The following is a 27,233-nucleotide window of genomic DNA, read 5'->3' as shown; positions in this document are numbered from 1 at the left end:
ATAGCCAGCCATCTCTTCAGCCCCCCACTGTCTGTCTGCCTGCCTGCCTGCCTTTATTCCTTCCTTTCCCTCTATGTAGCCCTGGCTGTCCTGGAGCTCACTCTGTAAACCACGCTGGGCTCAAACTCACAGATCTCTGCCTGCCTCTGTCTCCTGAGTGCTGGGATTAAAGGTGTGCACCACCACTGCCAGGCTTGGGGTTACCCCACTGCACCATCTGACCAGCTATCCTTGTGCCGTTTGAGCTTGCTCCTTCAGATTTGCAATGGAAGAATAATATTTGCAATGGAAGAATAATAGACTAATAAAAGGCTTGGATTTAGAGGGTGTGCCGAGTGGTTATACATCAACTTCCATACAACCTAGAGTCACTTGGGAAAAGGAACCTCAGTTGAGGAAATGCTTTCACTATATGGGCCTGCAGACAAGCCTGTGGTGCATTTTCTTGACTGATGATTGATGTGGGAAGGTCCAGCTCACTGTGGGTGTGCTACCCCTACGCACATGGGTGCTAGAAGAAATCAGGCTGAGTCTGGTCAGTGGTGGCTCATGACTTTAATTCCAGCACTCGGGAGGCAGAGGCAGGCAGAACTCTCGAGTTTGATGTCAGCCTGGTCTACAGAGTGAGTTCCAGGACAGCTGGCACTAAACACAGAGAAATTAAACTCTGTCTCTTAAAAGAAGAAGGAGGAGGAGGAAGAGGAAAAAGAAGAGAAGAGGAAGAGGAGGAGGAAAAGAAAGACAAAATAAAGCAGGCTGAGCAAGTCCAGTCAGTAAGGAACACACCTCCAAGGTTTCTGCATCAGTTCCTGCCCTGACTGACTGACTTCCTGTCCTGACCTCCCAGTGACGCACTGTGATATGGTGCGCTAAGAAGAAATAAATCTTTTTCCCTGAGTTGTGTGTGGTTATGGCTTTTATCACAGCCATGAAACCCTAACTAAGGCAGAAGGGGGCCTTAGAGGTCACCTGACTAATCCCCTCACGTGTGTACAGACCTGACTAGTCCCCTCACGTGTGTACAGACCTGACTTATCCCCTCATGTGTGTACAGACCTGACTAATCCCCTCACGTGTGTACAGACCTGACTAGTCCCCTCACGTGTGTACAGACCTGACTAATCCCCTCACGTGTGTACAGACCCAGGCCTACTTGGGATTCCTCAGCTGGTTTGGTCAATCATTCTTAAAGCAAAACACAGTTCTAGGAAAAAAAATTTCTCCAGCCTAGGCAGCGCCATTTTGCAGTTGTTCATGTTTAAGTGCCTCAAGTCCTCAGAAACATAATTATCTTTAATGATGAACACTTATGTCTGTGTAGGTATATACCGTGTGGGCACCTTTGGAGTTCAGGAGAGCACGCTCACTGTGTAGACAAGGCTGGCCTCCAACTCAGATCCTCCTCTGGTCTGGTACCCTTAGGTATGGAAACCTTGCTTTGAAAGGCTTCATCTTGGGAGGCTGAAAGGAGAGGAGAAGAAAAACTCAAAATGTAAAAACTTTAAACTCCAGTTCTTAGGATCTGGATTCAGACCCCGCTTTCCGTTTCCATCTACTTCTGTTTTTTTTGTGAAATATTAGACCATCTCGTCAACGAATCTGGCCTTTGTGCTCAGGAATGTTTAATCGAACAGCTCTATCGTTTGAATGGAAGGATTATTATTTTTTTTTATTAATGGGAGAAATGGAATGTGGTTCAGAAAAATAGCTAAAATTAAGAGTGTGTAATAAAAGATAGAAGAGAAGTGTAATAAAAAGATCACAATCCTAGGCTGAAGTGTCCCCCTTGTTTGTCCTTTGTCCTGTAATTTATTAGCATTAGTTTTGTTTTAGAGAGTTTAATCGGCACTGGTAATTTATCAAACATCAAATATGAAGACTTTAGAATAGGCTTATTAAGTAGATGGAACAGAATGGAAAAAGAAATATTGTTTTTAATATATTAAAAATAAACTAAGTAAGTAACTGAGACCTACTTTTAACTTGCCAGGAGAAAAAAAGAAGGACGGTTACCATTATATCAAGTAAATACAAGAGAAAGTTGAGGCTCAGAGCGCCCGGATAGCTCAGTCGGTAGAGCATCAGACTTTTAATCTGAGGGTCCAGGGTTCAAGTCCCTGTTCGGGCGGCTGCAAATTTTGTGCGATTTCCTATACGTGCGTAGCATCATTAAAGATGCTAATTGTTAGGAAAGAGCTAGCTTTCAAAATGCGGTTAGGTGTGTTTTTCATAGATTTAAGGATATCCTACGTATTCTTAAGGTACTTGCGAATTTTTGTTCTTCGACGCGTAGGAAAATCTGGACGGGGAGACATGAAATGTCCAAAGCAGAAAAGAATGACGATACAATACATGTATTAAGTAGCCTGAACTACCGTAGCCTGAACTACCGTTAAATTTGTGCAATGTTTGCTGAGGTGTGGGAGAAAAAGCTTAAAAACAGAAGCGCCCGAACAGGGACTTGAACCCTGGACCCTCAGATTAAAAGTCTGATGCTCTACCGACTGAGCTATCCGGGCCCTGGAGGAGCTGGCTTCCTACAGCTCTTTTCATAAGCGTAAGGAGCCTTGTGCAATTGCTCCCTCCCGAAGTGTCGTGTTTCCCCCGAGAATTTTAACGGATCCAAATTCTGCTTCCAGCTGCGTTTCTAGCCGCTTAACAATTGCGAGCTTTGATCTGTAAACTAAGAGCACCGCGGAATTACATTTGAAGCGCCGTAGTGCCAAACTTTGGCCAGTTTTGCCGTTGGCAGGAGTGGGGACGTCCGTGCTAAAACTCACGCAACAGGGAATTGCTGAGCTGTGGAATATAAAATGGGGGAAAGGAGAGATGCTGAGATTACCTGTAAATCTCTGAAACCTGTTCGAATAACATAACACTGTACACCACGGAGGTCACCAGCTGTGACACTGAGGGCAGAAGCCCTACTTAGCCAGGGACCGGAAAGCTTGTCAGGGCCACGGAGAGATGTTGCTTATCTTGGCATCTGAGGCTCTTCCTAAGTAATTTGAGCACAGCCCTTTGCTCTGGAGCTAACTTGAGAATTACCCACTATAGGGTTTTGAGAATGGGACTGTAGAGAACCTTTACTGGCCGAATTTCTTTCCCTTAATTCCTTTTACAGTTGTCTTCAGGATGGTTGCTTTAGTCCAGCAAAGCCACTTGAAAAAATTTACCCTAAGCAGTGATAGGGGCTGGAGGCATAGGGCTAGCTAGATAGTAAGGCCGGTACACTTGTTTTCAAGGAAAGAGCGCCCAGGTTGGGTGGCCTGAAGGACCAGCTCCTGGGGGTCTGGGATCAGATCAGGCTCCACTCGCTCCTGAGCGCACTGAAAAGGGAACAGTTAATAGGAATGGACAAAAAGATTTGATCACAGAAGACATAGCCTTGGATGTAAATTATGGTACAATCTTAACATAGAATAATAGGGGCGTTTGTTTTGTTTTGTTTTTTAATTACAGAATCTTTAGTTAATCCAAGGCCTGGAACTAGCTTGGGGCCAGTTTGGGTTCAGTGGTTAAGAGAGTGCCAACTGCTCTTAGAGTGGACCGGAGTTCAGTTCACTGCTCCCACATCCTGTGAGTTACAACGGCTGGTAACTCTAGCTCTAAGCGGGCCTGATGCCCGCTACGCACCTGCGCTCATACAGAAAGACACAGGTACAGATGCATAATTTAAAACAATGAACACAGTTTTAATTACTTCTAAGCTGGAGAGATGGCCTAGTAGTCAAGGGCATTGGTTGCTCTTCCTGAGGACCTTGGTTGAATTCCCAGCACCTAGGAGGCAGCACATAACTGTGACTCCATTCCAAGAGGATCTAATGCTCTCTTCTGGCTTCTGCAGGCACCAGGCTCAAAGTGTACAGACGTGCATTCCCCCATACACATAAAAATAAATTTAGAAATTATACCTCCTTTACAATGCCTTCAATGATGATGGTAAATAGAAAGGTCAAGAGCTGTCGACTCATACTCAGTTTACAGACTCAGTAAGGGAGCCATGACAGTTATTTTCCACGTTGAAAAAACAAAATTGAATGGCTATGCCAGCAACAAGCACAGAAATCAATTCTAAGCAGGCCAATGACCTTAAATACGAAAAGCATTTGTTTGTTTATTTAATGTGTGAGTGGTCTACCGCATGTACACCTATGCCAGAAGAAGCCATCACGTCCTGAGCCACCATGTGGTTGCTGAGAATTGAGCTCAAAACCTGTGGAAGAGCAACCAGTGCTCTTAACTGTTGAGCCATCTCTCTAGCCACAACAAGTTTTCTACAATTAAACAAAACAAAACAAAACAAAACAAAAAAGAAAGAAAGAAAGAAAGTTAGTCTAGGACAGCCAGCATCATTACAGCACAGAGAAACCCTGTCTCAGAAAAAAAAAAAATTAAGATTAAAAAACCAAACAAGGGCTGGAGAGATGGCTCAGCGGTTAAGAGCACCGGACTGCTCTTCCAGAGGTCATGAGTTCAATTCCCAGCAACCACATGGTGGCTCACAACCATCTGTAAAGAGATCCGGTGCCCTCTTCTGGTGTATCTGAAGACAGCTACAGTGTACATATATATATATATATATATATATATATATATATATATATATATATATATATATATATATAATAAATGAATAAATTTAAAACAAAACAACAACAAAAAAAAAACCCAAACAAGAGCTTCCAGGGACTAAGCCACTACCCAAAGACTATACATGGCCTGTCCCTGGGCTCCAACCTCATAGGTAGCAATGAATATCCTAGTAAGAGCACCAGTGGAAGGGGAAGCCCTTGGTCCTGCCAAGGCTGAACCCCCAGTGAATGTGATTGTTGGGGGGAGGACGGTAATGGGGGGAGGATGGGGAGGGGAACACCTATAGAGAAGGGGAGGGGGAGGGGTTAGGGGGATGTTGGCCTGGAAACCAGGAAAGGGAATAACAATTGAAATGTAAATAAGAAATACCCAATTTGGGGTTGGGGATTTAGCTCAGTGGTAGAACCCTTGCCTAGGAAGCGCAAGGCCCTGGGTTCGGTCCCCAGCTCCGAAAAAAAGAACCAAAAAAAAAAAAAAAAAAGAAATACCCAATTTAATAAAGATGGAGAAAAAAAATATAAAAGCACAGATAACACACAGCCTAAAGCGTGACACCCCCAGCCCCCATGTGCATGCAGCCAAAGGTAGTCAACTGCAAGGCAAGGACACGGGATCTGTGGCTCAGGCCTCCAGAACTGATGGAAAAGTGATTGCAGCTATTTAGGCTCTCAGTAGCATTTTGTTATGGCCTCCCTGGAAAACAGCCACAAGTGCTATACAATTCATCCTATCTGTGTACACTATAGCAACGAAAAGGAGTTAACCATAACTATAAATGTACTGTCACTGAACCTGAGAGTGATGACTAAGAAGGTTGGGGGGCTGGGGGAGGGCTCAGTGGTGAAGAGCACTCCCTGCTCTTGAAGAGGACCTGAGTTCAATTCCCAGCACCGTATCTGATATGACCATAGCTCACAACTGCCTATAACTCTGAACCCAAGGAGTCTGATGCCTTCCTCGGGCATCTGTGAGCACCTGAACACATGTACCATACACATGGCACACACACACACACACACACACACACACACACACACACACACACTTCTACTAGGACACTTAGAGCTCAATGCAACTTCCAAAAATGTGAATTATGTGCCCTAGCACTTCAGAGTAGGGCAGATGGACCTTTGTGACTTTGGGGTCAGCCTGGTCTATATAAGCGCATTAGTGAATTCATAGTGCATAGCCCAGGCTGACCCAGGGTGACACAGTAAAAATACAAAATAAGGGGCTAGAGGGATGGTTGTGATCTACCAAGTGGGATTCTTGGGACCCACGTGGAAGGAGCTTACAACTGTCTAAAATTCCAGCTCCAGGGGATAAAGGATTCTAGCCTTTGCGGGCACCAGTCACACATGCTGGCAAGACACCCACAGACATAAAAATAAATAGAACTTAAGGGGAAACAGTCTTAAGAATAATAATCTGTAGTGATAGTTTTGAAAATTCTGAAATTTTGGTTTCTTAAAAAAAAAAAAAAAACAGAAATGTCTTAAGAACGTGCTTTGGTCTTAATCCCAGGTTTAGGGTTATGGGGCTGCTTCAGATTCTCTGCAGAAGATGATTTGCTTCGTGCTCTAGCAGAAGCCAGGTTCTTCCAGCTGCAATCGCATGGCATTTGGAATTGTGGGAACTTTTCAGAAGGTACATAAATGCTAGGGCCCTGAGAGGTGGGTGGCTGGTTGTTGGTCCTTTAAGGCAGCAGTAGTCATAGAAGAAACAAAAGGAATGAATTCAGACTCAGGGATTTTCCTAATCCTCTCTCCCCTCTATCATTGTTTCCTTCCTATCTACTATTAGGGGGTCAAAGGGTGTGTGTGAAAGGTGGAAAAAAGAAGAACCCACAAAGTAGCAAAGACCTGCTACAACAACCCAACTAAACAAAAAGCTGGGAACTTTTTTTTTTTTAAGTATAGAATAGAGTTTATTTGGGGTCATGGGAAGGGGAGATAAGAAAGGAGTAGAGGCAGAGAAAGAGGAGAGAGAGAGAGAGAGAGAGAGAGAGAGAGAGAGAGAGAGAGGGAGAGAGAGAGAGGGAGAAAGAGAGAACATGTAGAGAGAGGGGGAGAAGGGAAGAAAGGGAGAAAGGGAGAAAGGGGTCAGGGAGAGAAAAGGGACAGAGAGCAGTTCAAAACATTTTAAAGGAATCTTTACATAACAAGTCCTTAAGGATGGTCAAACAGAATGGTTCAGTGTGTACAGGCATTGCTGCTAACCCCGAGGACCGGAGTTTGAATCCTGGGACCCACATTGGGGAAAGAGAAAATCAGCTCTGATCCCCGTAAGCATACTCACCTTTCATACACAAATAACATTTTTACAAATCCTAACCATGTAAAGAAATGCATTGTACAGGTAAATACCAGACTCGGGAAAATGATTCTCTGTGAATTTGAAGCTGGAGATGTCAGAGAGGACGTCTGTTTGTGTAGTTAAGTTCTATTCCTTAGGAAGAGTGGTACAGAAAAATTACATTTATCTTCATATCCTTTTATACAAAAAACATGGAGTTACCATTGTAGCTTCGTTTCAGAAAGGATGTATTTCAGAAATTATTGTCTGCTAATTCTTTCAATATTAAAAGGGTCATAAAGACGTTTAATTCATTCATTTTCTTTTATAACTTGAGACACTGAAAGTTATAAAACTTGGTAATGTTTCGGTTTCAAGAAACATACCAGAAATCAGGTTTCCTGTTTATTTGTCACAGTCTTCTTAAGGAAGGAAGTGGTGAACACCAAGGTTAGCTTTGAACCTTTAAGCCAATTTATTTTTTTGTTAAGTTTACTTGATTGTTAGATATAGGGAATGGTACAGTTATGGTTTACTTTTTGTTTTGTTTTGAGACAGGGTCTCTCTTGCCCTGAAGATCAGGCTGGCCTGGATCGGAGCTCCTCCTGTTTCTGCCTCTGGAATGTTGGGATTATAGGGGTGTACCACCTTGCCTGGCCTTAGTTTACTTTTTACTGTAGTAAACCAATGAAGTCTTACAGAAAGCATAGAGAAGATGGAGATATGCCGCTGATGTTAAGTTGATGTTAACCACCATTAGGCAAGTTCATTGGTGGTTTAACAGCTATGCTGAGGGCCCATCAAGATGGCTCAATGGGTAAAGACACTTGCAAAGAAGTCTAATGAGGGGGCTGGGGATTTAGCTCAGTGGTAGAGCGCTTGCCTAGCAAGCGCAAGGCCCTGGGTTCGGTCCCCAGCTCCTAAAAAAAAGAAAAATAAAGAAGTCTAACGATTTGAGTTTAACCCCTGGAGCCTATGTGGTAGTAGAGAATAGATTTACCCACCTTGTCTTTTTTTTTTTTAAAGATTTATTTATTTACTTAATGTATTTAAGCACACTGTAGCTGTCTTCAGACACACCCAACCCCATTACAGATGGTTGTGAGCCACCATGTGGTTGCTGGGATTTGAACTCAGGACCTCTGGAAGAGCAGTCAGTGCTCTTAACCACTGAGCCATCTCCCCAGCCCCCACCTTGTCTTCTGACCTCAACATGTATAGCATGCCAATCATGACGGGTAAGGCTCCATGCCTTTTTTTTTTTTTTTTCAAGACAGGGCCTTGAGTGGCCTTCCCGCTTCAGTCCTCCACATGCTGGTAACGCTCTATTTTCTAAGCCCTGCTCTGTTTGACATAGTTATATTAAGGCTTTGTTTTTAGAAAGTTATTTATGTCTTGGCATAGTGGCACACACCTTTCATCCACTCCTGAGGCAAAGGCAGGTGGATCTTTGTGAGTTCGAGGCCAGCCTGGTCTACATAGTGAGTCCCGGGACAACCAGAGCTTTAAGCACAATTATTTATGAGTATGGGTGATTTGTGTTTGGTTTTGGGACAAGGGACTGAGGTGCATATTTCACACATCAAAGCAGACCTGTTCTTAAGGTTCTCTTAGATTCCCTTAGTCTCTACCTGCCATACCCTTTTCCACTTCCCCCAGAGGCTCTTCCCTATACAATCTAGACAATTCAGTCTCCTTATTCTCCTCCTCTCTCCTTTTCTCTTCTCTCTCTGCACACACGTGTGTGCATGCTCTCCCTCTCATACACAAACACGTGCGCGCGCGCGCGCACACACACACACACACACACACACACACACACACACACACACACACACACGCACGCACTATTCCCTGGCCTCTGTCCTTGGGGTCAGTGAAGTCGATGGATAGCATCTTCCCAATAAACCCGCATTTAATGCAATCTAATCTGGCTTCAATTGGCTCACTTCACTGTCAGCGGAGAAATAACTATCATTTTGCCTGTGTTTATGTCTGAGTATCACTTGTATACAGTGCCCTTCGGGGCAAGAAGAGAGTGTTGGATTACTTGGAATTGGAGTTAAGGATAGGTGCGAGCCGCCGTGTAATTGCTAGGAGTCAAGCCTGGGTCCTCCGAAAGAGCAGCTGATGCTTATAACTACGAAAATCTCTCTCCAGCCTTCTTATTAAGGCTTGAGATAAAAACATTACACTGAGAAATATTTTGAAAAATAAAAAGGACTCGACTAGGATTTGCCTAAAATGCCTTCCCCCCTCTTCTGAGAAAACTGTGTTGACTTCAAGCTCATTGTCAGAAAGAGAATGACCTCCTTCAAAAAACTTGGAATAAGTTTTTTGGGGAAAGGTTATAAGCAGGAGCTAGGAGCAGTGGCACAAGCCTTTATGTCCAGCACTAGGGAAGCAGAAGGCAGATCTCTGAGTTTCCAGGCCATCCCAGTGTACATGGTGAGTCCAGGACAGCCAGAACTACATAGTAAGACCTTGTCTAGAACATTACAAAACAAACGGGGTAATGTTTACATTGGGAATAATGAATTGTATGGTTCTCCAATATGCCCACCTAAATAATTTGCTCAACCAATAAATTCATAGTCGGGAACGTACAATGTGTGCACGGGAGATCAAGGCTGCATTTTCTTTTTTTATTTAATTAATTTCTCATTTTCTTTGTATAAGAATGCATCTGTTTCTGGGATCTACATCTTAACGCAAACAAATTCTTGTCCATAAAATAACGACCAGGGTAGTAAGGTGGCCCATTGACATGTCAAAAAAAGAAATAGTCAAAGGATCAGGAAGGTTTAGCTTGTAGGGAAATAAGAGGATTAGGGATGGGATATGAACATTGTCTTCAAAGAACGGGGGTAGTAGAGGCACATCTTTAAACCTAGCACTCAGAATGAAGGCAGAGGACAGCCAGGGATAAATAGGGAGACCCTGTCTCCAAAAACAAATGACACGTGCAGAGGTTGAAGAAAATCCCTTTTCTCTTTCAAAACCTCTTTATGCAAGGCATGGTGTGGCAATCCTTAAATCTCAGCACTCGGAAGGCAGCCTGGTTTGGATAATGAGTTCCAGGACAGCCAGAGCTACACAGAGAATCCCTGTCTCAAAAGTAAAATAGAAAACTATCTCTGGTGGACATAGTCTATCTATGGTTGGAGGTTCTCCGCCCGGACTAGCATGTACTCGATGGTAGATTCTTCAGCCTTTCTAGCTCTCTAGTCCTCCAGGGTCCCCTCTATGGTTTCGCCGGCCTCCCCGGAAGCTCTTGTGAACGCTGGGTATGAGAGGCCGGAAGTGGTGCTGCCGTTGCTCGCAGTTTCAAAATGCTGTGCAGGCCTTAGGACCTTCAACTGCCACCCCTCCCCCAGCTAGGAGGGGGGAGCGACTCATGGAGCGGCCGTAAGGTGTGGCGGTGGGGTCTGGTCCGCGGGGTGCGGGGAGGGCGGACAGAAGGCCGGGAGGCCTCATAGCTGGGGACCCGGCGGGAGGAGCCTGGGGCGCGGAGGGCGGCGTGGGCCGCGGGACCGCGGAAGAAGCTGTGGGGGGAAGGGTGGCGTTTCGACCCCGCGGTTGAGAAAAGTGGAGTGTGATGAAACGGAATCTACAGTTACAAACTAAAAGCAAAGTGAAGGGGGTTGATGTTTTATTTGCGCCTCCACTTTGAGGGGATATTGAGGCACTTTGAAGGAAAGGAGTCCGAGAAACGGAGTCCTGGAGAGTGACATTGACGTGACTTTAGATTTAAATAATTTTTAGGGCTTCAGACTATCTGCTTTAGTGTATGAAAGATACTCGTTTGCGGTCTTTATACGGACCTAAGGTAGTTTTTTAAAAATTTAATATCCTCCACGAATATGAACTGTAATGATAATTAACAATAATTGTCATTATTAATTATTATTTTTTTGAGACATGACAGGATCTCGCTGTGGCCAGCCCTGGCTTACCTGGAACTTGCTGTATATACCAGGCTGGTCTCGAACTCACAAAGAGTCATCTACCCTTACCTCAAAAATAGCCTGCTCCTCTACCTCACCGGGCCCACGAATATGAACTTTAAAATAGCACATCTCCCAGTGATTCTTGTACATCCCCAGATCTTGACACCACTCTACTAAGCCACATCTGCATAAAACAATGCCTGTCTTGTCCTACTCCAGAAAGGTCTTTGTGGATTAGGAAGCTCCACCTAATGACAGGCATGGAATGTGTCTGTCAAAGATACTTGAAACGTTTAATAATACTAAGTGTCATTTGCTTCATATCTATTCAAGTTTAGTCTCCTCCTTCATACATTTCTGCTAGGAAAAAGTATTTTAGCTCCACAGTATTACTTACAGTATTCATTCACTGTCCTGGTCAAGACCACAACACAACTCCTGTTTAATAAATGTGAATGTGTAAAGTTGACCTGTGTCCCTAACCCCTCAGGATTCCCAATGTTCTAATCACTGGGGTTTTAGCCTTTCTGACTTGTGCTATACATATTCTCAGATTTGAATTATACAGGAATCATTTTGCAGGCATTATTACACACCTTAAACTTTTCAGATAACGGCAGCTTTCTGTAAGATAGACTTTCTATAGCTGAGTCCCCATTGGTTGTACTTTTAGGGTATTCTCTGGACAATCTGAAGCAGCCCCATATCCTGGTTCACCTTAAACCTTCAAGTGTAAGGGTAAATACCACCCTTTTAACAGTCATTAATGCACACTGTGGTGGTTTTAATGATAATGGGTCAGATGTTTGAATGCTTGATCCCTAGCTGGTGGAACTGTCTGGGGAAGGGTTAAGAGATATGGTCTTGTTGAAGGAGGTGCGCTCCTGGGGGGGCCCTGCAGTGAGAATTTTGGTTTCTTTAGAAACACAGAAATGTTATGTGAATATGTTTTTGATTTTTTTTTTTTTACTAGACTTTATTTTTGGGACAGGATCTAGCTATGTAACCTCAGCTGGCCTTGAACTCAAAAGAAATCAGTCCACCTTTCTTACCTCCCAAGTGCTGTAATTAAAGGCATGTGCTGTCCATATACCTGGAATTTTTTTTTTCTTTTTGAGATAGGGTTTCACTCTGTAGTCCTGCCTAGCCTTGAACTCAGAGATCTGTCTGCCTCTACCTCCTAAGTGCTGGGTCAAAAGCCTTCTATGTTTTTATTATAACAAAACAATTTATTGTTATTTTTTTGCATGTGCGTGTAGTGATTAAGAGAGTACCTCTGGGAAATTAGTTCTCTCCTTCCTACTTATCGATCCTGCGACTGTCAGCTGACCTGTCTTGCTGGGGTCCTTTTGGTCCAAGTCTAGCCTTTCAAACATGTATAAGGTCAGAAACCCATGCTTGGGAGGAATTGAGAAAAAAACCCCTCCAAGTAAGTGGGGTGATGAATGATTTGTAGTCTCCTCTGTGTTTCTTACCTCTTACTCTTTAGGTCTTGCCAAATCTCTATCAGAAACTTCTTTACTCTGGTCTGAGTAGTGGTGGTAGGGGTGGAGGGTGACTGGGTGGGCTTGTTATTTCTGTTTTAAAGGTAGGCTTGCTCGTATGTTTCTTTATTTTTGCCTGTATATTTTGCCTATATGTTTGTTTGCATGCCCTGTGTGTACCTAGTATCCTTAGAGGCTAGTAAGAGGGTGTGGGGTCCCAGCGCTGGATTTACAGAGGGTTGTTAACTGCATGTAGGTGCTGAGACCCAAACCTAGGACCTCTCTGAGAACAGCAAATGTTCCTAACTGTTGAGCCATCTTTCTGGCCTCTGCATCTTAAGATTGATTTTATTTACTTTGAGGCAGTCTTGGTGAACAGTTCTGAGGCCTGGTTCTGGCTGTGTAGATCAAGTTAGGCTTGAGATCACAGATCCTGCTCCTCTACCTCTGCCTCTGGAGTGCTGGGGTAAAGTTTTTTGTTTTTTGTTTTTTGTTTTTGTTTTTTTTTTTTTTTTTTTTTGGAGCTGGGGACCAAACCCAGGGCCTTGCGCTTCCTAGGCAAGCGCTCTACCACTGAGCTAAATAAAACTTGGGGTAAAGTTTTATGCACATCTCTGACGTGTTTTAAAAAAATGCCAAAGTCATATATATGCAAGATATATTCTAAAAGTTCCTAGTACACGAAAACACTGGAAGTAAAAGGTTGAGAAAAGACCGAGCTGGGAATAATAACAAACAGCAAGTTGATTAATTGTATGATTAATATACATTAAGGCAGAATTCCTTAGGATAACTGCTAAAATACAGCAATAAAACACACATCCTGATTAGATCTTAAAATGAGTGAGTGGATCAGACTGAAACTACGCTAGGGTAAGCAAACAAGTCTAGTAGCATCGTAGTTGGAAATTTCACTGTATCGCTTGCTACAAGGTAATAAGAGTGTATAAGACATTTTCGAGAGCCTGACCTAACCAATATGAATTTTACAAAGATTTGTTAGACACAAGTGGGCTGGGGGTTGGGGATTTAGCTCAGTGGTAGAGCGCTTGCCTAGGAAGCACAAGGCCCTGGGTTCGGTCCCCAGCTCCGAAAAAAAAAAAAAAAAGAACCAAAAAAAAAAAAAAAGAAGCCTTTGCCACTCCATGCTACCCAGTGCAAAGGGGCAAGAAAAACAAGTGGGCTGAGTGTCTGGAGGGTCTGAACTTCAGAGGTTCAAGGGTCTTTACTCTCCAGCCTCTTTCTTCTTCAGGGAACTTACCCCTGCTCCCCACTAAACCGAGTTTCTCTGTTTAGCCCAGGCTGTCCTGGAACTCTCTGTAGACCAGGCTGGCCTCAAACTTAGAGATTTGTCTAACTTTGCCCCCTGAATCCTGGGATTAAATGTGTGTGGCACTACCACCTGGCTCAGGGAACAGTTTTACTTCACATAACTTATTTTTTTCTAGCTTATTTTATTGAACATACATTCTTTTCAAAACTGACAACCACCTGTCAAACACTGAATTTTCAAATTGTATGTCTAGTTCTTTATTCTATATATTTTATTTAATATTTTCTCACTATCACAAGTAGACTTTTAAAAACGATTTATTTTTATTGTATGTGTATGGGAGTTTTGCCTGCATGTACTGTGTGTATGTGTCCTGTGTGTAAGCAGTGCCCACAGAGGCCAGGAGAAGGCATCAGGTCCTCTGGAACTGGGGTTATAGATGCTTAGCTGCCGTGTGGGTGCTGGCAACTGAGCCTAAGTCCTTTGCAAGAGCAGCAAGTGAGTGCTCTTAATTTTGAATCATTTTCTAGGTCCTCAAATGGGCTTTTTAGAAGTTTGGCTATCTAGACGGCTAAGTCCTTCCCCTCATGTTCTTTTGGAAGTGAATTGCTATTCTTAGCCTCTTAACTCTTCCATATACATTTTTAGCATTACAGGGTTCTATAAAAATTCCCAAAGCCAGGAGTGGTGATACATTCCTATAATATTAACCCTTAGAAAGTGGAGGCAGGAGCATCTCAAGTTCCTGGTGGTCAAACTGACTTTGCGGTCAATTCAATGACATACGCTGCAGAGTAAGGACCTCTACTCTTGCCTGAAAACACAAACAAATAAAAAGAAGTGAACAAGAAAAGACACATTTAAAAATTCTTGTTTTGATTTTCTTTTAAATGAAATTATGTTGAAAGTAGACCAGGGACTGGAGAGATGGCTCAGAAGTTTAGAGTGCTTACTGCTTTAACTTTTTAAAAAATATTTATTTATTATGTATACATTGTACAGCTTTCTGCCTGCATGTATGCCTGCAGCCAGAAGGGGGCACCAGATCTCATTACAGATGGTTGTGAGCCACCATGTGGTTGCTGGAAATTGAACTCAGGACCCCTGGAAGAATAGACAGTGCTCTTAACCTCTGAGCCATCTCTCCAGCCCCTGCTTTAACTTTTGAGAAGACCAGAATTTACATCTGAGCACTCACGTCAGGTAGCTCACCATCACCTGTAACTCCAGGAGATTGGACACTTAGTGTTCTGTTGCTGTGAAGAAATACCATAACCAAAGCAGCTCTTAAAAAGGAGAATGTTTAATTGGGCGCTTGCTTATAGTTTCAGAGGCTTAGTCCATTATCATCTTGGAGGGGAGCATGGTAGCACACAAGGAGGCATTGTGCAGGAGAAGTAACTGTGAGCTTTAGAGCCTGCCCCTTAGGTGTCAGGCCAAGGATGGGACTCTGGCCCTGGCTGTGGCTTTGGAAACCTCACTCCCACTGAGGTTTACCTCCTTTAACAAGGCCTCAATGTTGGTACACGCCTTTAATCTCAGCACTTGGGAGTCAGAGGCAGGTGGAAAACCCTGTCTTGAAGAAAAAAGAAAAAAAAAAAAACTTAGAGCAAACTTTAGGCTCAGTGAGTAAAGATGCCTACCGCAAGCCTGATCTAAATTCAATCCCTAGAACCAATGAGGTGGAAGGAGTAAACTGCCCTGTACTATGACTCCCGTATACGCGCTATGGCACAAGCCCCATACATAAAATAAATGTAATAAAAATTAAAATGTGGGCTGGAGAGATGGCTCAGCAGTTAAGATCACCGCTGCTCTTCCAGAATTCAAATCCCAGCAACCACATGGTGGCTCACAGCCATCTGTAATGAGATCTGATGCCCTCTTCTGGTGTGTGTGAAGACAGCTACAGTGTACTTATGTATAGTAAATAAATAAATCTTAAAAAAAAAAAGTTCTGCTCTTCCAGAGGTTCTGAATTCAATTCTCAGCAACCACATGGTGGCTCATAACCATCTGTAATGGGATCCAATGCCCTCTTCTGGTGTGTCTGAAGACAGCTACAGTGTACTCATATAAAATAAATCAACCTTTTTTAAAAAGTTAGCTAAAGAGATCTTGTAAGGGCCCATGATTCACTAAATAATGATACCCTGGACTTAAATAGTATGTAAACACAAAGAGTGTTTTATTCTATAGAAGTCCAGCATGTGAGTCTTCCCATTACCAAGATAGACCCTGAAGTGAGCTCACAGGCCCAATTAAAGCACATTAGGCGACCTCTCTCTCAATCTGTTGGGTCAATCTCTACGGACATTCTAGAAGCAATACTGGCGTGTGGGGCTGGAAACTTGCTGACCCATGGTCCTTGCCTCAGAAACTGTGCTGGGGCAGTTTCTGACTAGCTGCCTGAAGCCTGGGGCTTTTTTCAGTAACTGACTTGTCTGGGCTTGTCTAGACCTGTTCTTGGAAACAGATTTAGACCTAGTCTCCTTAACTGTCAATTTGAAACCTGTTGTGAAATTAGCCTATCTCATCCCTCCTGATATGAGAAGAATTAAGTGATTGCAGTGAAACAGTTAAATCCCAATTACCTACAATGTTCTTTTTCATTTTATTTATTTATTTATTTATTTATTTATTTATTTATTTATTTATTTATTTTGGAGCTGAGTATTTATTTTATTTATATATGTACACTGTAGCTGTCTTCAGACACCAGAAGAGGGCATCAGATCTCATTACAGATGGTTGTGAGCCACCATGTGGTTGCTGGGATTTGAACTCAGGACCTCGGGAAGAGCAGTCGGTGCTCTTAACCACTGAGCCATCTCTCCAGCCCCTCTTTTTCATTTTTTTTAAAGCAAGCTAGCCCATTATATATTTCTTAGAACTCCACTTTGAAGAAAACAAGGGAACAAAACTATATTTGGGATGAAGAGATCCTTGGAGCTGAATTATAGACCATTGTGACCACCCCAGCCTTCATGGGTCAAATTGGGAATCAAACTCTGGTCCTATGCAGTAGCAGTGGTCACTCTTTTGCAGATTTTTAATACATTTAAAAGTTCTTGTATATGATATTAGAAATGTATTTTTAAAGGTTTTTTTTGGGGGGGGGTGTTGGGGATTTAGCTCAGCTGTAGAGCGCTTGCCTAGGAAGCACAAGGCCCTGGGTTCGGTCCCCAGCTCCGAAAAAAAGAACAAAAAAAAAAAAAGGTTTTTATTTATTTATTTATTTATTTTTTGAGGTCTACCATGAACCTCAGGCTGGCCTTGAATTCAAGATAAGCCTCCTCCTAAGTGCTGACATTGCCAGTGTGTCCTACCATGATTACCTGATTACCAGGCAAACTTTGACACTCACTTTCTTGTGGTTTCTTGTTCAGGCATGTTGGAGTGCGGTCTTAGAAATTCTGTGATTTCCCAGCTGTGGGTGTCTCCTAGTTCTTATCTTAATCACTCCCCTCAGTAGTGTCTAGTCCACCTGACAGCCGTGGGAAGCAGTGATTGTAAATTTGACTTGCAGCTAGGAACAGTGTACTACTCATTAGCATCAGCATTGAAGGTGGGGCAAGTCCAAACCTGTCTTTTAGGATTCATCTGAGGGAGACACGTGGTTTAGTCTCTAGCTTTTGTGCTGGATTTGATTATTGAGAATTTCAGTTCAGTGTATTTTGTATTTAAGCAGATGTGTGTGTGTGTGTATGTGTTTGTATCAGATTTAAAAAATGTTGCTGGCACTTTTGTCTTTTCTTTTTCCTTCTGTTTAGGAGACAGGTTCTCTATATAGGCCCTGAGTATCCTTCAACTTGCTGTGTAGAACAGGCTGCTCTTGAACTCATAAAGATCCACTTGCCTCTGCCTTCTGGGTGCTGGTATTCAAGGTGTGTGCCCACCATGCCCAGCTTATTTCTTTTTAAATTTGTTTTTATTTTATGTGCATTGGTGAGGGTGTCAGGTCCCCAGAATCTGGAATTAAAGAGAGTTGTGAGCTGCATTGTGGGTGCTGGGAATTAAACGTAGTAGGTCCTCTGGAAGAGAAGCCAGTGCTCTTAACTGAGTGCTATGTCTTTAGCCCCGAGCTTACTTCTCAGTGAATGCTAAAGACAGAAGTCTCTGCTTTACAATTTTATATATGTTTTTCCCTTGTAGTTGCTAACTGAGTTTGGAATCTTCACTGCCAAAATGACATCACATTCCACCTCTGCCCAGTGTTCAGCATCTGACAGTGCTTGCAGAATTTCTTCGGAACAAATCAATCAGGTAATCATTACCAGACATCTTACTTTTCTTTAAATACTTTAAATTGAATTGAGGTATATGGCTGAGTTCACTGATTAGGGTTTGCTTCAAGCAGAAGTGGTGATGTTGTAAATCTTAAATTACCTATTTGAAAGTTACAGACAGCTTGAAATGGTCAAGATCAATCTTGGTTTTCACTACTTATGCCCCTTTGCAAGTTATTTCTTACATTTGGTTAAACTAGGCATGGTTTAGGTTGGAGGTAGGTAGTAGAGAATTTGGGGCCAGGTTATCTAAGGTCTTTTTTTGTCTCATCTGGGGGTTAATTTTCTTTCTTTTTGTTTGTGCAGTCTACTTTGGAGCTATTAGAAAGAGACACAGACAGAGTCTGTTACTCTTAGCTGACCTGGAGCTTCCTTTGTAGAGCAGACTGCTGTGAACTTGCTTGATTCTCTTGCCTGGCTTCCAGGTGCTGGGATTCTAGGCATGCAGCATCAGGCCAGGCTGGTTCGTTTTATTTAAAAGGCTGTCTATCTTAAATGGTGAATATGGCAAATACATTCTTACAGATCCATAGCTTATCTAGGCATTGTGGATACAGACTTGACAGTCTCCTCTCAGATTTGGTATATCCCATTGCAGACAGACTTTTTTAAATGTTATTTTTTATTTATTTTTATTTTTTAAAATTATTATTTATACATCATACAGCTTTCTCCCTGCATGTATGCCTGCAGGCCAGAAGAGGGCATTGGATCCCATTACAGATGGTTGTGAGCCACCATGTGGTTGCTGGGAATTGAACTCAGGACCTCTGGAAGAGCAGTCAGTGCTCTTAACCTCTGAGCCATCTCTCCAGCCCTATTTTTTATTTTTTAAGATTTATTTATTGTTATTATATGTATATGCATGCCTGTATGTTTTGTCTGAATGCATTGTCTTTAAATAACATGCATGTGTTGCCCTTGGAAGCCAGAAGAGGGAATTGGATACCCTGGGATTGGAGTTACAGATGATTGTGAGCCATTATGTGGTTGCTGGAACTCAAATCCAGGTCCTGTAGAAGACAAACATGTGCCTTTTTTTTTTTTTTTTTTCTTTTTTTCCGGAGCTGGGGACCGAACCCAGGGCCTTGTGCTTCCTAGGCAAGCGCTCTACCACTGAGCTAAATCCCCAGCCCCCAAACATGTGCCTTTAACCATTGAGCTATCTCTCCAGCTCCAGACTTTTTCCTTTAGTAGAGTTTTTTTTTTTTTTTTTTTTTTTTTTTTTTTTTTTTGGTTCTTTTTTTTCGGAGCTGGGGACCGAACCCAGGGCCTTGCGCTTCCTAGGTAAGCGCTCTACCACTGAGCTAAATCCCCAGCCCCTTAGTAGAGTTTTTTTAAAAATTACTTTATTTTTGTGTTTCAGAAACATTTCTTCATGCTTGTTCCTTTATATATGCTGAAAGTAGGATTTGGAGTTGACGAGAAAAAGAGGCAGTATAAATTAATTTTATAAAATAATTTTGTGATAGTCATGTCTCTGGAAAACACAAATTCCAGGTAAAGATTTAAATGTAGAAAGTCAAGACATTGGAAGAAAATATAAGAATCTTTAGAATGAAGGAGTTCTTAACATTGAGGAAGCTCTAAAAGGAAATGATACAAACTTGATAATATAAAATAGAATAACAAAACTAGGCTATATGGACTTGGTATATGCAAGTCTTTATAATTCTAGCACTTAGGAGGCAGAGGCAGGTGGATTTCTGTGAGTTTGAGGCCAACCTGAGTTACATAATAGAGAGACCCTGTCTTAAATAAAACAAAAATAAGTAAATAGGGAGGGTTGGGAGGGGAACACCCATAAGGAAGGGGAGGGGGGAGGGGGATGTTTGCCCGGAAACCGGGAAAGGGAATAACACTCAAAATGTATATAAGAAATACTCAAGTTAATAAAAAAAAAAATGAAAAAAAAAATAAGTAAATAACAAAATTGTATACGATGGGCATACTGTAAGGGCCAGCTTAGTGGGAGTGTAGTAGATCACAGTCACCTCCTGAGCGTTCCGGAGTGATGGCATTAAGATAGTGTAATCGGTGTAAAGTTAATGTAGCCTGGGGTAAATAAACTGTGGGGTTAGAAAGGCTCTAGCTCATCTGTCTTGTTGGTAGTGAGACAGGGAAAGGGAGACATAGTCCAGTGCCTACACTGTCTGCTTCTTGTATAGCAGAATGAGAAGGTTTTGAAGCTATCTCAAAAGTAGGCTTCCCAGTTCTATGTTATATTATATAATAATAGTGTGTTATAAAGTTACTGATGCTGCCAAGATCTCAGATACCCCTCGGACACAGCATCTACTTTTTCTGGTGTTTATTCTGTCCACGCAAATTTGTATCTGAGACTCATCAGCCTGCTTTTCTTTGATGTCAGAGATAGGGTTAATTTAAGCTGGTCCCATTCCTTAAATTTTGTTTCTGGGTTGGAGAGATGGCTCAGTGGTTAAGAGCACCGACTGCTCTTCAGAGGTTCTGAGTTCAAATCCCAGCAACCACATGGTGGCTCACAACCATCTGTAATGAGATCTGATGCCCTCTTCTGGTGTGTCTGAAGACAGCTACAGTGTACTTATATATAATAAATAAATAAATCTTTACAAGAAACTTTTTGTTTCTGTTTTTTTTGCCTATCTCTGTGCTCAAGGTTGAATTTAGGCCTCATGCATACTGGATAGGTGCTCTACCATGGAGCTGTATCCCCAGACACCTTTTTTTTTTTTTTTTTTTGTAACAATAAAAGTTTCCCTATATAGAAGAATCTTTATTACTCAGAAATGTAGGTAGTTGCAGAGAAGTTCCTCATCTGGAGGCAGCTTAGTTACTGTTGGAGTTAGGCATATGCCCAGGATGTGTTTTGAGGAGTGGAGTCCTGTAATGACATCCACAGCCATAGCTGCCTTTGTTCACTTCTTATATCCACTGCCAGCTCATGGTTGAGATGGTTGAGATGGCTGCTTTCTCCTCCGGCCAGTACAGAGAGACTGGCATGGAGTGTCCTGGTTTCTTTTCTACTTGAAGAGCTTAGTTACATATCTAAATTAATAGGGAGTAAAGAATTGCTAGAGAGGACTGGGTCTTTTTTATTTTTACTACCATCCTTATAGCTAAAGCATTAGGGAAGCTGGGAAGTAGTAGTCTTAAAATGTCTTTACTGAGGGATCTGATGGTGAAATCCTATAATCCCAACTACTTGGATGGCTCAAGCAGGAGAATTAAAAGTTCAAAGCTTGCTTGTACTACAGAGTGAATTTAAGGACAACCTTGGCAACTGAGATTCTAATATATATATATATATATATATAATCTATGGATTAACTACACTCAGCTACTTGACTCCCCCCCCCCCCCCCATGTGCCTGTGATATTGTTCATGAGTCTGTGAAGACCAGAAGTTAAAATGGCTTGTCTGCCTCAGTTGTGCTATACCTTACTTTTGAGGCAGGGTCTGTTACTAAATCTATACATTGTATATTACTATTTTTATATTCTGTATTATAATTATACATTATGTTATAAATTACAAATTACATATTACAATTATATAGTATTTATAGCTCACTGATTGAGCTAGACTAGCCAGTAAGTTCCAGGAGGGTCCCTTTGTCACAGCCTTCTCAGTGCTGGACTATCGGCTACTACATGTGGCTTTCTCTTTGGGTGGCTGGAAATCTGAGTGGCCTCAGGTTTTCATGCTTATACAACAAACACTGTTGACTGAGCCATCTCCCCAGCTCCCAGCTGCTCCATTTTCTTTAATAATCCAGGTAGGTTGTTCATACTATGAAAAAATATATGCATAATGATTCAAGTAGGATACTTTTTTTTTTTTTTTTGAAGCCAGCCTGGTCTACATAGCAAGTTCTAGATAAACTTGGCTCTCCCAAGTGCCGTGGTTACAATTGTGACTCACTACTTTCAAGTGGCATTATTTTTACTAACACAAATTATGAACTATTTGAAGTTTAGGGTAGGAGTCAACAGATGTTCTGTATAGGGCTAGAAAACATATATATTAGGCTTTGCAGGCCATAAAGTTTGTGTCTTACCCCTTCAGTACTGTAGCCTTAAAAATAACATGAACAGGGGTTGGGGATTTAGCTCAGTGGTAGAGCGCTTGCCTAGCAAGCGCAAGGCCCTGGGTTCGGTCCCCAGCTCCGAAAAAAAGAACCAAAAAAAAAAAAAAATAACATGAACTTCTGGTCATGGTCATATTCTAATGTAACCATCTACAGCAGTAGTAGGGTTAGCTGAGCTCCAGAGCACTCACTTGATGTGGATGTGCAGGGCTCAGGAATAGATCCCCAGAGCCGCCGAAATGAGGAGTGGGAAAGTCTTTTCACAGATGCAAAACAGTTTTTTTGTTCCTTGGTTTAATAAATAGTTAATAAGTTGACACATAAAAGTGGTTACATTTTGTGTTTATTAATAATTAGTAAGGGAACTGAGACCATAGCTGAGTGATAGAATACTTGCTTAGCATGTGTGAGGTTCTAAGATCAGTTTCAAGCAGCATATAAAAATGAGTAAGGGGCTGGAGAGATGGCTCAGCGGTTAAGAGCATGGACTGCTCTTCCAGAGGTCCTGAGTTCAAATCCCAGCAACCACATGGTGGCTCACAACCATCTGTAATGAGATCTGATGCCCTCTTCTGGTGTATCTGAAGACAGCTACAGTGTACTTATATATAATAAATAAATAAATCTTTAAAAAAATGAGTAAGGATATGAAAGACAACATTTTAAGTGAAAGATAAAAGATAGGAAAGTATACAAGTGGAGGCAAATATCACAAAATGTATATATATGATAAAGTCAGTTCCTGTGGCTGGAATAGGACACCAGAGCAGTAACTAGATAACTTTGTCTTCCTTAGTGCCTCAGTTTTCATTTCAGTTTTGTAATAAAAATGTCTAAAAACAAAAACCCAAAGTCACAATTATTGGCTAAAGAATTCACAAATTTCTACAGTCAGTGAAGTGATGTTGTACATAACAAATAATACTCTTTATCAAACCTGCTGAGTTTCAGTGCCATCATCCTTTGATGATTTCAGAATAATACAAGTATACAAATATTTAGTCTGGACCTTTTTAAGGTTCTTTCCTTTTCTTTTTCAGAGATGGGGTCTTTATGACGTTCTGGCTGTACTGGAAATTGCTGTATAGACCAGGCTGACCTCAAACTTAAAGATCCTCTTGCCCCCCCGCCCCCCCTGCAATGTGAGATTACAAGTGTGTCCCCATGCCTGGCCCCAGCTTTCAGGTTTTGTTTTTGTTTCTGTTTTAGATTTATTATGTATACATCATTCTGTTTGCATGTATGCCTGCAGGCCAGAAGAGGGCAGCAGACTTCATTATAGAGAGTTATGAGCTGCCATGTGGTTGCTGGGAATTGAAATTAGGACCTCTGGAAGAATAGCCAGTGCTCTTAACCACTGAGCCATCTCTCCAGCCCCAGCTTTCAGGTTTTTAATAGTTACCTTGGAATCTAATTAAAAATTTTGTGAGTATCAAGTGTTTTGCCTGCATGTATGTCTGTGTCTCACAGGTGTGCCAACCAAGGCCAGAAGTGAGTATCCTGTAACTAGAGTTACAGTTGTGAGGTGCCTTGTGAGTACTAGGACTTGAATGCAGGTTCCCTGCAAGAGCAGCCAGTGTTCCTAACTACTGAGCCATCTTTCCAAGGGCTGCTGGTTTTTTTTTTCCACAGCAGTTATACCATTTATTTCCATTATAAATGCACAAAGATTCTAGTTTTCCTGTTTTCAAGCCAACAGCTATTTTCCTTAAAAATTTATCATTATTGTCATCCTTGTAGGTACGAATATACTTCCTGTTGTAAATGATTTATCAGAAAGACGGCAAGTGTCTCCTAGAGCTTTTTTTTTTTTTTTAAAGATTTATTTATTTATTATATATAAGTACACTGTATCTGTCTTCAGATACACCAGAAGAAGGCATCGGATCTCTTTACAGATGGTTGTGAGCCACCATGTGGTTGCTGGGAATTGAACTCATGACCTCTGGAAGAGCAGTCAGGTGCTCTTAACCGCTGAGCCATCTCTCCAGCCCCTCCTAGAGCTTTTTGTTTTGTTTTTTGTTTTTTTTTTTTTTGGAAGATTGCTTCCTTAATTTTTTTAGAAACTGATCTAAGTGAAATGGAAATAGGGGCTTTATGCTGGGGTTTGTGCAGGAGGATCCAGAGTTCAAGGTCATCTTTTACCACATAGTAAGTCCAGGCCTTTCAGGGACATGAAAATTCTGTGTTAATGTTTTATGTTTATAGCAGGTACGACCAAAACTGCAGCTTCTCAAGATTTTGCAAGCAGCAGGTGCTCAGGGGGAAGTTTTCACCATGAAAGAGGTAAGCATCAGGGACAGCTCCCAGTTTTAAGGACAGTTGAGTAGAGGCCATCATTTGTACAGTTCTGAAGTCAGGGCCAGGAAAGGAAGTTGTGCTACTGAAGGAACGGTTTTCATATTGTGAGGACTGCCTTGTTCATTTCCTGTTTCCTTCACACTTCCTTTTGAAGTGCATATATATGTGGTCGTCCACAAATTCATTTACCATTCATTCATCATTCATTGAATGATAAAGCAAAATGCGTGGGTTAAAAAAAAGCCACAGATTGTAAGACTTGCAGCAGGCAGGGACTGAGGCAGGAACTTTATCACTGCATCTGTCAGGTATTCTGGGAGCACCCAGTCATTTTGAATGTTTAAGAATTTAAATAACTTAGCATCTGGAAGCTTTTTTTTTAAAAAGCCAGCACATTGAATTTTTTCAGTGGAATTATTCAAATGTTAATGTACTCAACAATTTGCATTTAGTATGGTAGAACCTTCCACCTTTCTTACGCAGAAAACAAATTATAGACCTTCTTTTCCTTCATTGCCACATCTATCAGTAATACAGTGGAGATTATAGATGTCTTTGACTTGCTTTTGATATTTTACAAGAACTTAATTGTTGGGTGAGAAGTTTGGTGCTTTTTAACCTACTTTTAAGAAACATTCCAGGGTCGGTGGGTAGAAGGGAAATAAAGACTAAAACATGAAGCATTAAAAACTCTATTAGTAGATTCTTTCCCTTTCCCCTTTCATTTTCTCCCTGTTTGTCATAAAATTTATCCAGGTCTATTGTCAAACAGTGTATCTATCAGCCTAGGTGATTTAATAGAGGTTCTATGACATGCTTCATCTGCGTGGGAAAGAACACTTTTCAAGTTTAGAATCATGAGTTTTTGAAACCTGAAAGGAAAAAGCCAGGTAAACTATGTTTTTATTTGTGAGAGACCTAGATTCTGGTCTCTGTATTAGGACTAATGGCCCATTAAAGATCGGGCACTGCAGTTGAATGTTAAGTTGCTGCCTTTTTTCATTGTCAGATCAGGTTCTGTTGATGGATGAATGGATGAACCTACTGTAGGAAACATCTATCCTGTTTGGGGATTGCTTACACTCTGTCAGCATCCAAATACCGGTGGTCTTATGTCTTTCTCTAGCAAAATATCTCAGTCACTCATGCGTAGTTGTGGTTTTGGTTGTAGTCAGACATATCATTTCATGGTGTTTTATTCTCATGTAGGTAATGCACTATCTAGGCCAGTATATAATGGTGAAGCAGCTCTATGATCAACAGGAGCAACATCTGGTGTACTGTGGTGGAGACCTTTTGGGAGATCTACTTGGATGTCAGAGCTTTTCTGTGAAAGATCCAAGGTAAAAAGGGTGAGGGTTTATGTATCTTTGAGGGCTTATATCTGCTCACTCATTCTGTATAGGTTATGTTTTCTATAGTCAATAAGTGTTTTTAGGGCTACATATGTTGTATAGCCGGTGGTTTGCAGTGTGGACAGTTTGATTTGATGGTACATACAGAATAGTAATCATCTTCATACATGGTAAAATAGCATGACAGACAATAAGAGCTGTAGAGAGAAGTATATGAAATGGAATGGCTGGGACTTATCCTGTCTAAGGTTCCTTGAGGAAGGAGAGAATGTGAGCTGAGCTGTGACAGTTTCTAGAGGGCTAATGGGTGGGTAGCGTCTGGTTGAACATCTTGTGTGAAGGTTGAATAGGAGGGGGTCATGTAGTTGGTCACAAGTTGGTGTTCTTTAACATTTTCTTTAAACTTTTAATTCATGTGTGTGAGTGTTTTTCCTGCATGCATATGTCTGCTCAGATACATGCTTTGTGCCCAAGGAGGCCAGAAGAGGGTGTGAGATCTGGAACTGAAGTACATGGTCATGAACCACCATGTGGGTGCTGTTAAGTTGTTTCCCTGTAAGAGCAGTCAATGCTCTTCAGTTAGGTCATCTTTCTAGCCCACCCTCAACCTTCTGGTGTTTGTTCCCCTGCCCTTAATGATTGCGCCTTAGTGATTGCTTTTTTCTGAGCTTATTTTTTCTTAACATTGATAAAACTTCTTTTTACACTTCCATTTTTTGAGTCAAAAATACAAAACTTGACATCTGGAAGAAAAGAATAATCTTCAAAGAAAATCTTCCCAATCAGGTTATCAATAGTTAATAAAATAAAATTTGATCAAATTTTTATTGAGGACTAGGTAGCAGGGGTTAGATGTTCATTTTTTTTTTTTTTCTTTCCTTTCCTTTCCTTTCCTTTCCTTTTTTTGAGACAGGGTTTCTTGGTGTAACCAGCCCTGGCTGTGTCCTGGACTCACTCTGTAGACTAGGCTGGTCTCGAACTCAAAGAGATCCACCTGTATTCACACACTAATCACTGCGGTTAAAGGTGTGTGCCACCTCGCCTAGCTTTTTTGTTTGTTTGTTTTGTGTTTAAATAGGCTCACCTTTGAACTTAGGTAGGCTTTAAGTCAGTAAGTTGCTAAGAATAACCTTGAACTTGATCTTCCAGTCTGAACTTCCCAAATGCTGGCGTTTCAGGCAAGCGCTATTGTGCCTGGCTCCTCTTTAATGTTTAAGTTATTTTAAAAAAAATTTTTTTTAAGAAAAAGATTCTGTTCTATTATTTCTAGGTCAAAAAAAAAGAAAGAAAAAGATTCTGTTTGTATATCTAAGAGAAAGTAGGAAAGTAACACGCCATAGGTGTATTTAATATATAATGGAAAATCACAAATATTTACATAGTATTTCTTTTACAGCCCTCTGTATGACATGCTAAGAAAGAACCTTGTTACGTCAGCCTCTGTTAACACAGGTATGTTATATGTTTCTTCAGTTTGTATTGAAGCTTTGAGTTTAAGGAAGCAAATGATGGGAACCAGGGTCAAGATGAAATGGAGTGCTGTCTATGACATGACTGCAGGGATGTTGGTATGACTGTTTGTCATACAGCATGGTATTACTGTTAAGTAAATTCTCA

At 41.5% G+C, this 27,233-nt stretch overlaps 1 protein-coding gene and 2 non-coding genes across 16 annotated transcripts in view; 2 read left to right on the top strand and 1 right to left on the bottom strand.

Moving 5' to 3' along the window:
- Mdm4 (MDM4 regulator of p53) overlaps nucleotides 1-27,233 on the top strand; it is a 146,006-nt gene that overhangs the window by 31,729 nt on the left and 87,044 nt on the right. For 7 of the 14 annotated variants that reach the window (XM_063272291.1, XM_039090703.2, XM_006249778.5 and 4 more), the window contains exons 1-5: nucleotides 10,146-10,304; nucleotides 17,754-17,864; nucleotides 24,169-24,246; nucleotides 25,471-25,604; nucleotides 27,013-27,068. In XM_063272291.1, coding sequence (XP_063128361.1) covers nucleotides 17,787-17,864; nucleotides 24,169-24,246; nucleotides 25,471-25,604; nucleotides 27,013-27,068 — 346 coding nt within the window. In that variant the 5' untranslated portion in view covers nucleotides 10,146-10,304; nucleotides 17,754-17,786. 14 annotated transcript variants of the gene reach the window in all.
- On the top strand, nucleotides 2,056-2,128 carry Trnak-uuu8 (transfer RNA lysine (anticodon UUU) 8). The gene has a single exon. It is a non-coding gene; the product is annotated as a tRNA-Lys (tRNA).
- On the bottom strand, nucleotides 2,447-2,519 carry Trnak-uuu7 (transfer RNA lysine (anticodon UUU) 7). Its single transcript has one exon. It is a non-coding gene; the product is annotated as a tRNA-Lys (tRNA).

This window comes from Rattus norvegicus, chromosome 13 (assembly GCF_036323735.1).
Source record: "Rattus norvegicus strain BN/NHsdMcwi chromosome 13, GRCr8, whole genome shotgun sequence".
In the NCBI taxonomy this organism is placed as follows: Eukaryota; Metazoa; Chordata; class Mammalia; order Rodentia; family Muridae; genus Rattus; species Rattus norvegicus.
Note: the sequence above shows the minus strand (reverse complement) of the source record. Positions and strands in the feature narration are given on the sequence as shown.